Below are 11,830 nucleotides of genomic sequence, written 5' to 3'. Positions count from 1 at the left end.
CTCTGTGTTTTTGTCCATACAAATGAATGTTAGTGAGGTTCAGTCTGGTTCCAAATGTTCTTCATCAGAAGAAAGAAAGTCAAGCAGATTTAAGTGACACGAGGGCAAGTTAATTATGATGGAATAATTGGTGTGTGTATGGGAAGAATCTGGGCAGCTGCGTTTTGTTCTGTGTGTGTGTGTGTGTGTGTGTGTGTGTGTCAGTGCACAGATCTCCATCCGCCTCTAATGGAATCATCAGTGACTCCAGCAGGAAAGCAGGAACAATCCGCTGGAATAATGTGGAAGCATGTGATGATTCCGGAGCCAGTGATGGATGCGTGTTTGTGCATAAACAATCAATAGTATGATGTCATTTACTGATTACATTACATTACCACATCAATTATGTACCATGGTATTCTCTGTAGATACCACAGTACATCTCTGTTTGAGTTTGTTCCAGTGAACGGATTCTGGCGCTTCATAATACTGAGAGCGAGTGAGACGTTATTGAGATCTCTATATGAGACATGTGAGATCGTCAGGAGTTTAATCTCATGTCTGTAGGAGAAACGGTCGAGATATAAACGAGATCAAGTGTGACTCTCTCTGTTCTTCTCGCTCATAATTTCCTTTTCATTCAGTTCATGTGCAAATCCCCATTGAAAGCAGCTTGTGTGTGTCATTGTGAGGAGATTTGAATATTAAACAGCTGATTATCATGATCATGTGACCATCTCCTGCTGAAATGTCCCATAATACAGGTTATTATTTGCTCCACACTGGTTCGGGTGGTTGATAAGTTGAGCTACGAACTGGTGTAGTGTAGTAAGTCAGTCTGGTTAAGGCTTTAGTTTAGATCAGCGGTTTTCAAACGGGTCTGTGGAAATATATAGCTGCTGTTTCAGGTCTAGGATGAGCACATTTGAGGATCTGTGGCATTTGAAAGATTGCTGGTCAGGAATCTGCTGTATATCAGACGTGTCTGTTAGTCTCATTATCCGTGTTTCGCTCCTCAGGGAATCCCAGCAGCTCCTGATGTCTGAAGATCTACTGTAAGCCATGATCCCTGGAGCCATGAGCCACGCGGCCCTCGTGCTGCTGATCGCCGCCTCGCTCCGCTCTCGCTGTGAGTATATAATACTATAACCTTCCTCTCGCTGTGAGTATATAATACTATAACCTTCCTCTCGTTGAGTATATAATACTATAACCTTCCTCTCGCTGTGAGTATATAATACTATAACCTTCCTCTCGCTGTGAGTATATAATACTATAACCTTCCTCTCACTGTGAGTATATAATACTATAACCTTCCTCTCACTGTGAGTATATAATACTATAACCTTCCTCTCGTTGAGTATATAATACTATATAATACTATAACCTTCCTCTCGCTGTGAGTATATAATACTATAACCTTCCTCTCGCTGTGAGTATATAATACTATAACCTTCCTCTCGCTGTGAGTATATAATACTATAACCTTCCTCTCGCTGTGAGTATATAATACTATAACCTTCCTCTCGCTGTGAGTATATAATACTGTGAGTATATAATACTATAACCTTCCTCTCGCTGTGAGTATATAATACTATAACCTTCCTCTCGCTGTGAGTATATAATACTATAACCTTCCTCTCGCTGTGAGTATATAATACTATAACCTTCCTCTCGCTGTGAGTATATAATACTATAACCTTCCTCTCGCTGTGAGTATATAATACTATAACCTTCCTCTCGCTGTGAGTATATAATACTATAACCTTCCTCTCGCTGTGAGTATATAATACTATAACCTTCCTCTCCTCTCGCTGTGAGTATATAATACTATAACCTTCCTCTCGCTGTGAGTATATAATACTATAACCTTCCTCTCCTCTCGCTGTGAGTATATAATACTATAACCTTCCTCTCGCTGTGAGTATATAATACTATAACCTTCCTCTCGCTGTGAGTATATAATACTATAACCTTCCTCTCGCTGTGAGTATATAATACTATAACCTTCCTCTCGCTGTGAGTATATAATACTATAACCTTCCTCTCGCTGTGAGTATATAATACTATAACCTTCCTCTCGCTGTGAGTATATAATACTATAACCTTCCTCTCGCTGTGAGTATATAATACTATAACCTTCCTCTCGCTGTGAGTATATAATACTATAAAACCTTCCTCTCACTGTGAGTATATAATACTATAACCTTCCTCTCGCTGTGAGTATATAATACTATAACCTTCCTCTCACTGTGAGTATATAATACTATAACCTTCCTCTCGCTGTGAGTATATAATACTATAACCTTCCTCTCGCTGTGAGTATATAATACTATAACCTTCCTCTCGCTGTGAGTATATAATACTATAACCTTCCTCTCGCTGTGAGTATATAATACTATAACCTTCCTCTCGCTGTGAGTATATAATACTATAACCTTCCTCTCGCTGTGAGTATATAATACTATAACCTTCCTCTCGCTGTGAGTATATAATACTATAACCTTCCTCTCGCTGTGAGTATATAATACTATAACCTTCCTCTCGCTGTGAGTATATAATACTATAACCTTCCTCTCGCTGTGAGTATATAATACTATAACCTTCCTCTCGCTGTGAGTATATAATACTATAACCTTCCTCTCGCTGTGAGTATATAATACTATAACCTTCCTCTCGCTGTGAGTATATAATACTATAACCTTCCTCTCGCTGTGAGTATATAATACTATAAAACCTTCCTCTCACTGTGAGTATATAATACTATAACCTTCCTCTCACTGTGAGTATATAATACTATAACCTTCCTCTCGCTGTGAGTATATAATACTATAAAACCTTCCTCTCGCTGTGAGTATTTGACTGAAACCTGCGGTATCAGATAAGCGTCCTGCTGTCGGCCTGTGTTACTGCAGACGGTCAGTGATCAGAGGACATCAGCGCTCCGATCAGCCGTTATCTCACACACATCAGCGGTCACTGCTTTATAAACAGACACAGAGAGGATCTGAACCACAGCTCACGCTTAATCAGACTTGATGCTCAATTAGGATTCGGGCTTCCAACCACAATGAAAACAAGATAATGGAGATAAAGTGATTATTGTGCAGGATTCTTTATTTTAATTTGTTTTCCAGTTTAATTATATTTAAAGTTCAATTAAATCAACTTTTTTTAGAAATGCATGTTTCTAAAAGTCAGTGCGTAATCTTGACCTCAGTATTGACTAAAATATGATTATGATTTTGCTATAATCCAGGATAACATTCTTAAAGATCTATGATTGTCATTCCTCATGTGTTTTACTGTATAAATATGCACAAACATACTTTACTCTTTTGTGGTGATGTTCACATGCGTCTCATAAGAAGAATTAAAGAGATGCAATAAATCATTCCTGGATGTTTTTGAATCTGATTCGTTTTAAAAATAAATCTCAGTGAACATGTAAAGATTGTGTGTTCCTGATGGTGTTTTGTGTTTGTGTTTCAGTCTGCTCAGTATGTGCTGATTTCCCAGGAGTCTTTGGAGGTGAGTTCAACCGTTCATTTTAAACAACTGTTAGTTTGTTGATTTACTGAGGTTTATTTCAGTCGACATCATCCCAAAATATGATATCAGTCACATTACCTGTTATGTTTAGACAGCGGCTTGTTGCTGGAAAGCTATTGTGTCCTGGTTAGGACACGCTGTGAGACGTTAGGACCGTGTGGTGCATCTGAGAGATGTGTTCAGAGAAGATCTCACGGACGTCACAGTGATTCAGAGCTCTAATAAAGAAGCAGGGCATTGTGGGGGAGCAGGAGATTAAACAGACGCCTATGTCATTTCCATTTCCACAGCCTGACCGCCTCCACCCGTTCACCCTCAGAGCCTCGGGAGCCTGCGTGCTCTGCCAGACGTTTAGTGATTCCTGGAGAGTCTTTGATCTCTGTGCGTTTCATCCGCGCGACTGCATGTGGTTTACAGAACACACAGAGCTGGAGCGTCAGTCAAACCGCTGAAATACTCTAGCAGCACTGATATGATAATATAGTTAATATTGCGAATTCGTTTTTATTTGCATATTTTGTTTTAATTTGTATAGTAATCATACATCATGGTAAAGTTGGTACTCCATTCACATAGAAATTAAAATTGGGACAGGGGTTGCTTAATTTGCATTAAAAAATGAAAAATAATGTTCATAAGAATATGCTTTAGTTTCTTTAATAAATGCATTTTTTTTTCTTTGTTTTTATGAGTCTAAACATGTTTTTTTGTCATTCTGTATGATAATCAGGGCTGTTTTACACGTGTGTTTAGATCAGGAACCGACCCGTCTGACGCCTGGTTGAGTTATTAACATCAAATCATGAGTGAACTGAAGATTACGCTCCCCGCTCATGAATAATTCATATATGATTAGACCAGCGCAGATTCCTGAAAGATCATCAGAAGAGCTTCAGTTCAATCCTCTCAAACTGGCTCTGTCTGTCTGGATACGCTCACTGAATCACTTACATCCAGTGGACAACATTTACCATAGTTTCCAGAATATAAGTCATGTTTTTATCATCTCAAATGTGCCGTGACTTACATTCCAAAGTGACATGCGTATGATGCCTCCGGAAGTAGAAACTCTATTGATTTCCTCCATAGTGGAACTGATTTTTAGCAATAATTGATGAATTTTAAAGACAGCATTACTGTGAGCTACGAGGACGATAATCGATGCTATATGCTTTAGTTGAAGCCATCAGCCCACATTATTTCAACTTAGTTTTAAAATAATCAACAGTTGAAAAACAAACTGTTCGTGAGTTAATCATCGTCATTAATCGCAGTGGCGTCAGACTCGTTGTGTCTTTAATGCACTAATGGAGCCGGAAATGACTGACCGTCAACATGGGGTCAAGATGGACCCGCTGGACTCTCTTAACGCACATTATTATGCATAATTTATCAGTGCAAGTTAAGAAAATCATCTTCATATGTTTCTCTGTCTCTGAAATGTACTTTTCTTCTGATGTCACAGAAAGAAAATAATATTAACTAATAATATCAGTCAACTCCTCCTGATCCGGTCAATAGGTTAATTAGGTTTATAATGCTTAATTATGTAATTTTTCTAATGTATCTGTTCATGAAATATCTAACATAAAAGTTTGTAACACACACATATATATATATATATATATATATATATATATATATATATATATAAACACATTTTTATGGTAGATTAATTGATTTGACAGCACTTTTTTACATTTATTTATTTATATAAATCTATTTTTATATTAGTCCTTGGCCTTGTTGTTGTTAATCATGTGTGTGTCCCTGACTCTCGCTTCATGTGTTTTTATGATCTCACGTGATTATGATTCTTTGAGTTTGACCGTATTTCCTCCTGCTGTCTCAGACGAGTCGTCAGGATTCGGGCCGGTGTTTGAGGAGCAGCCCGTCGACACCATTTACCCGGAAGAGTCTCCGGAAGACAAGATCATCATGAGCTGCAGGACACGAGCGAACCCTCCCGCCACATACAGGTCACACCTACTCCCAGAGTTCACCACGCTTTACCACGCTGCAAACATTATTACTGAACACAGTACTGAAGAAACGTGTTAGATGGATATATATATAACTATTTATAGGGTTTAAGTTTCAAGGAACCTGGCCAGACTATGGCCTACAAAACCTTCAAACTTCAAGCTTTTTAAACTATTTTAAACGTTCTGGTCAGGCTTTCTCAAGCCAACACCAAAGTTAGTGTTGATGAAATGTTTTTATTTAGTTGAACGTGTGTGTGTGTGTGTGTGTATTCTCAGGTGGAAACTGAACAGCACAGAAATCGTCATTGACGATCACTACAGCCTGATGGGTGGAAACCTGGTCATCAGCTTCCCAGACAAGAGCAAGCATGCTGGGAACTATTCGTGTGTGGCCAGTAATGAGTTCGGGACGGTGGTCAGTCAGAGAGCGTCCATTCAGTTCGGCTGTGAGTCGCTCCTGATGCTCTTATAAGAGCTCTGTTAAAGTGCCCTGAACGTCTGCTTGACTTACATACGCACACACGCACACACACACACACACTCACACACACACACACACTCACACACACACACACAGAGCCGTTATTGTTCAGTGCTTGACGGATATTAATTTCTGCTGTCAGACTTCAGAGACGCTTGTGCTCTTTCTGCTGAATTATGACTCAAAAGTGTCTTCAGTGCAGTTTTACTGCTATTGTTTGTGAAAGTGATGTGTGGAGTTAATTAAATTCTGTTTTCGTGTTTTAGACCTGGACATGTTCTCCACAGACGAGCGGGAGGCGGTCTATGTGAAGGAGGGGCAGGGGGCGGTGCTTCTGTGTGCCCCGCCTCCACACTTCCCAGGTTACCATAGTGACCTTTTATCATACTTTCATACGCTAACATACAAAGACATATAGCAGAAGTTTTCTGCACACACACATCTTAATCAATTTACATATTTTTACAATAGAAGGTATAGAATTGTTTCCATTTCACTGGCGACCTGCAGTCATTGATGCGTTAGACGGACACTATTGTAACAGGTGTGTGATGTCATTTCCTGTCTCTGCAGAGGATCTGTCCTTCCGCTGGATGCTGAACGAGTTTCCGGACTTCATCCCTCTGGATAAGCGGCGGTTCGTGTCTCAGACCACCGGGAATCTCTACATCTCCACCGTCCGCGCGTCAGATAGCGGGAACTACTCGTGTTTTGTCCACAGCCCGTCCATCGCCAAGAGCGTCTTCAGCAAGTTCATCCCGCTGGTGCCCATCGCCGAGCGTGAGTCATTCCCAGAGGATGTTGGAACACATGCACCTTTAACTCCGGTGCTGCGTTTACTAATACTAATTTTACAGTTTTTGCCACTAAAGTGTGAGTGATGCTCATGCAGCTGTTTGTTAGATCTTCTGAAGCAGAAAGCAATCGATAGTGTGACTGTGTGCTGAAACTGACAGAGAGAGGAAAGAGAAGCAAAGATCTGAAAGAAAACTGTCTGTGGTGTCTGAAGTGAGCTGCTTCTTATTTTAGGCCTGTTCACGCTCAGAAATCATGTCTGTCATAATATGAGCAGACGAACAGCTCAAGCTTTCATGTGAGTTTATCAGGAATAATATGAGTTTCTGGTCACTCAATGTTCTTCTGTGTGACGTCAGAAAAATGAGTCGCTTCTGCTGTTTATTTTCAATAAAAGTTGTTTGAACTGGAGAGGAAGTTTGAGCTCAAAAGATTTAAGACAAGGCTGTTTTTCTTTTCTTCTTTCAGACTAGTGGGAAAAACATCTAAAAAACACTTTAGTGTTTATTTTATTGTACTTTATCTATTTGCGTTCAATATCTTTAAAGATTGTTTTCACAAAATGAGTTTTTTCTCCACTTCAGCAGCACTTACAGACATCAAAACTTACACTTTTATTCATATCTATATCCTGAAGGTTTTTACTGTGGGGTTTGTTCATATATCATTTGCCTTGATTTATATAACCTTTTATTCCTAAAAACATGTTAAAAATGTGTTTTTTCCACCTGTTGACAGTATTTTTTTATTTATGAAGTGATAAAAAGAGAAATGCAAAATCCCCTCAGTAAAAATCTTTAACTCTAATATGTCAACAAAATCAAACTCAAATTTTGAACCTGGCTTTATCCAAAGTTCAGATTTATTTTCTGGAAATGCATGCAAATTAGTGTGTAATAAACTAAAAACGACCTCATTTTCCTGTTTAAGCATAACATTTCAGAAAACTTGCAATACAAGAGAGTGTTAAAATTCTGACTGTAATAAATCAGCTGCTGAACATCTATGAGTTCATTTTGACCCCAGTTCACCTGCGCCGTCTTGCCTTGATTCCTCATGAATCTTTAATGTCTAAAGCACTGAATCTCTAGTGTGGTGCTGCATCCGGTTCATTCCCAGCATTACATGCTCCTGTGTGATATTACAGACGTTCATGACTGTCACAACATCATGAGTGTGTTTTGAGTCAAAGCGCCTCGGAGCAGGAGCTCTGTTGAGAGAAACAAACAGGAGGGACTCGTCGCGTCTCGCTCCTTCTGCTGGAGGGAAGCATGAGTCCTCAGCCATTCACGGCTCATTTCTGCTCTCTTTCAGGTTCTCTGAGGAAATATCCTGCTGATATCAAAGTCAAATCTCCAGACACCTTCGCGCTGGCGGGGCAGAACGTCACGCTCGAGTGTTTCGCGCTGGGAAAGTAAGAAATAATGCCAACCAGATGATTTCTGTTGTTCACAAAAGCACCGCTTCAATCATTTCTCTCAAACGCTTCATTATTCAGCACAGTTTTCTGCAAATATTTCAGTTTTTTAATCATTTTTCATTCAAACTGCATTTTGTAGATCATTTCAACATTACAGTGCAATCTCTTAATAAACTTCTTAAAGTTCAAATGCCATTGACCGACACTGATAGAACGCTGAGAATTCAAAATAACATCAGTGACATCACTGGGATATCTGCATACTGAATCCACAGCTGACAGGGAACGTTCTGGCAAGGTCCTCTCAAAGTTTCAAACAAACATTCTTCCAGTAACGTTAATGGAACGTTCGTTCAGAGTCATCTGGTCTGAGTTAATGTTCTTAAAACATTAGCACAAAAATATATTTATACATCATGCATGGAATTTTTCCTGAAATGTTTTAGTTCAATGATTGTCTAACATTTTTTAAATGTTACTGCTTGTTTCAGAACATTCAGAGAACATTCAAAAGTAACGTTCCCATAATGTTTGAAGAATGAAACAATGAAACTTTCATATAACCAACAAAAAATGTTTTTAAAAACTGTTTATTTTGAACAGTCAGAGAGTTTTGATCAGTCATGGATTTTCATCCTCTTGCATCTATTTAGTCACCTATAGCTGATTGACACAGTGTGGTGAAAGTTGATATTTTGTTAGATTGTGTTTAAATGATTAAGAGGTTCTCAGGGTGTTATATTATGTGTGTGTGTGTGTGCGTTCAGCCCCATCCCTCAGATCCGCTGGAGGAAGGTGGATGGCGAGCTGCCGGCCCATCGTCATGACGTCAGTATGGCAGGAAGTCTCCTCCATCTCTATGACGTCCAGTACGAGGACGAGGGTGTGTACGAGTGCGAGGCCGACAACTCCAAAGGCAAAGACTGGCACAAAACGCACCTGTATGTGGAGGGTGAGAGTCACATGACCTCTTTACTGAGACACACCTGAGCACTGAACAAGATAGAGGTTTATTCTGGAAAATAGAGTGCATGTCAGAAATATGATCACACACTGTGTGTTTACATGTGTGTGTGTGTGTGTGTCTCAGGAGCTCCTGAATGGGTGGAAAAGATCAGCAGCTCGGAGAGAGACATCGGAGGAGATTACATCATGTCCTGTCTGACCACCGGGAAACCCAAACCCCACGTGCACTTCCTGAAGAACGGACGAATGGTACGGCCGTCATTTCAAGTGACTGATGCTGCGTTCATGTGATCGGTTCATGAGTGTTTCTCGACTCTCAGAGCTTCAGGAGTGTCGTGATCTCCGTAAAAACACCAGAAATCATCCAGATTAGTAAGATGCATTTGTAAACTGCTGAACCTGATCAGTGGATGCAGAGAGACGCAGTGTAATGAATGAGTGTGTTGTGGAGCGTCGCGGACACTGGCTGTTTTCCCGTCTGGAGCGCGGCCTTCCCATCATGCTCCTGGTTATGTAACCGTCTCAGCAGATGGTTGTTATCCAAACACCTGAAGTGTGATTACAGCGTCCGGCGACACTCAGAACGCTAATCAAACATGACTTCTGACCGAAGAATCATGCCAGACTGACTCTTTTGAGTGTCTGCACCGTATTTATATTCATTTTTGATATTTTATTTAGCTTTATGACTTTGATTTATTAAATAAATCAATTAATAATTCGTCAAATACTTTATTTATTCATTTATTAGTATTAATTAACATTAAATAACGGATTTGTATGGCATCATTTATTAATTTAGCTGTTTTTATTTATTTATTTTTGATGTTTTTATTTTTGATATAATCAAATGAATTAATCTATATATATACAAATATTTGTAAGTTTTTTCTACATTATGTTATTTTATTTGTTTTTATGGCTTCTTCTCATTGATAAACAGTAGGAATATGATGTTGATGACATTTATTGGTGACAGCGTTCATGAGTGTTGACGGACGAATCTGTTCGTTCTCTCCATCAGTACGGCAAGAACCACGAGTTACGCTTCACGGACCTGACGTTTGACGATTCGGGCATGTATCAGTGTATCGCTGAGAACCGTCACGGCGTGATCTACGCCAACGCCGAGCTCAGGGTGTTCGGTGAGCTCAACTCTGATTGGTTGACCGGGTCAGAGGTCATTCAGTTTGAGCCTCAGATGCAGATGTTCCTCCACTGACTGTGTGTTTGTTGTTTTCTCAGCCGGCGCTCCTTCATTCGAGAGGAACCCTGTGAAACCCAAACTCCTGGGGGCCAAAAACGGCCGTGTGGTGTTCGACTGCAAACCCAGAGCGGCGCCGCGGCCCACCATCTCCTGGAGCAAAGGAACCGAGCTCCTGCACAACTCCAGCAGGTCAGAGGTCACCGCAGCATCTCTCGCTCACGACACGCTCGCGCCACGTCCGGACCTGCTCAAATAAAGCTTTTCCTCTATCTCTGCAGGCTCTTCATTTGGCCGGACGGGAGTTTAGAGCTGCTCAACATCACTAAATCAGACGAAGGCAGATACACGTGCTTCGCAGAAAACGACCGAGGCCGAGCGAACAGCACCGGATCGCTGTTAGTCACGGGTACGACATGGAAACACAACACACACATGCTGTTCACCCTGGCAACCACATAGCAACACCCTAGCAACCACATAGCATCACTTTAGTAACCACCCAGAACACATCTGCTTTCTTGAATGGCCTCAAAACCTTCAATATGTTTCTCAAGTCAACAGAGATGCTTGTATTCTGGCTCACTCCTGCCCTCTGCTGCCACAAACACACAGCTGCACCTCTGCAGCTGACAGTGATCAATGAACAAGAGTCATGTGATTCCACTCATTTATTCAGATGAGTTTGTGTCTCTCTTTAGATGCCACTAAGATCACTCTGGCCCCGTCGAACGCTGACATCAACACCGGCGACAGCTCCAGGATGGAGTGTGCTGCGTCACATGACCCGACCCTCGACCTCACCTTTATCTGGTCCCTCGACGATCACGTCATTGACTTTGACCGCGACCGAGAGCATTACGATCACAAGATGGTGATGACAAAATTTATTGAGATTAATGAATCAAAACTATAACTATCGATAACTATATCAGCGTCCACACCAGCGGCTGATACGTTCTCTTTATATGAGCGAGCTGCAGTTTTGTCATCTGTCACTTTAAATGCTCAAGCTCTTAAAGCAGGATGGATTCTGATTGGCTGATAATGTTTTTATCATTCATCAATTGAAAAAAGTGATTACAGTGATATCGCTCCTCTGTGTCATTACAGTTGTGGCGACTCTCTATTCAGTCAAAACTTTATAGTTATAGTTATCGTTTACTGCAGTGAATGGATGTCTTGTGTGCGTCTCAAACATGAATTATCTCTTTCATCACCGCTGGTCAGGATGTTAATCAGGCCGGTCAGGCCGGGACGTCCAGCTCGGAGCTGCTGATCAGTAACGCACAGCTGAGACACGCGGGACGATACGCCTGTACGGCTCAGACGCCGGTGGACAACGTCACGTCCGCCGCAGAGCTGGTGGTGCGAGGTGAGACCGTATCCCAGAATGCTTTACTGCACACGTTGAGTGACAGAAACCCAGTGAACGTGTCAGTCTG

At 40.9% G+C, this 11,830-nt stretch overlaps 1 protein-coding gene across 7 annotated transcripts in view; it reads left to right on the top strand.

Annotated features, from left to right (window-relative positions):
- cntn1a (contactin 1a) overlaps positions 1-11,830 on the top strand; it is a 38,891-nt gene that overhangs the window by 12,427 nt on the left and 14,634 nt on the right. For all 7 annotated transcript variants that reach the window (XM_067379048.1, XM_067379042.1, XM_067379043.1 and 4 more), the window contains 14 exons: positions 1,002-1,111; positions 3,475-3,513; positions 5,387-5,513; positions 5,796-5,965; positions 6,267-6,362; positions 6,574-6,780; positions 8,110-8,209; positions 8,983-9,167; positions 9,306-9,430; positions 10,206-10,326; positions 10,427-10,577; positions 10,667-10,794; positions 11,087-11,259; positions 11,616-11,760. In XM_067379048.1, coding sequence (XP_067235149.1) covers positions 1,045-1,111; positions 3,475-3,513; positions 5,387-5,513; positions 5,796-5,965; positions 6,267-6,362; positions 6,574-6,780; positions 8,110-8,209; positions 8,983-9,167; positions 9,306-9,430; positions 10,206-10,326; positions 10,427-10,577; positions 10,667-10,794; positions 11,087-11,259; positions 11,616-11,760 — 1,834 coding nt within the window. In that variant the 5' untranslated portion in view covers positions 1,002-1,044. The remainder of the gene's footprint in view (positions 1-1,001; positions 1,112-3,474; positions 3,514-5,386; positions 5,514-5,795; positions 5,966-6,266; positions 6,363-6,573; positions 6,781-8,109; positions 8,210-8,982; positions 9,168-9,305; positions 9,431-10,205; positions 10,327-10,426; positions 10,578-10,666; positions 10,795-11,086; positions 11,260-11,615; positions 11,761-11,830) is intronic.

This window comes from Chanodichthys erythropterus, chromosome 24, assembly GCF_024489055.1.
Source record: "Chanodichthys erythropterus isolate Z2021 chromosome 24, ASM2448905v1, whole genome shotgun sequence".
In the NCBI taxonomy this organism is placed as follows: domain Eukaryota; kingdom Metazoa; phylum Chordata; class Actinopteri; order Cypriniformes; family Xenocyprididae; genus Chanodichthys; species Chanodichthys erythropterus.
Note: the sequence above shows the minus strand (reverse complement) of the source record. Positions and strands in the feature narration are given on the sequence as shown.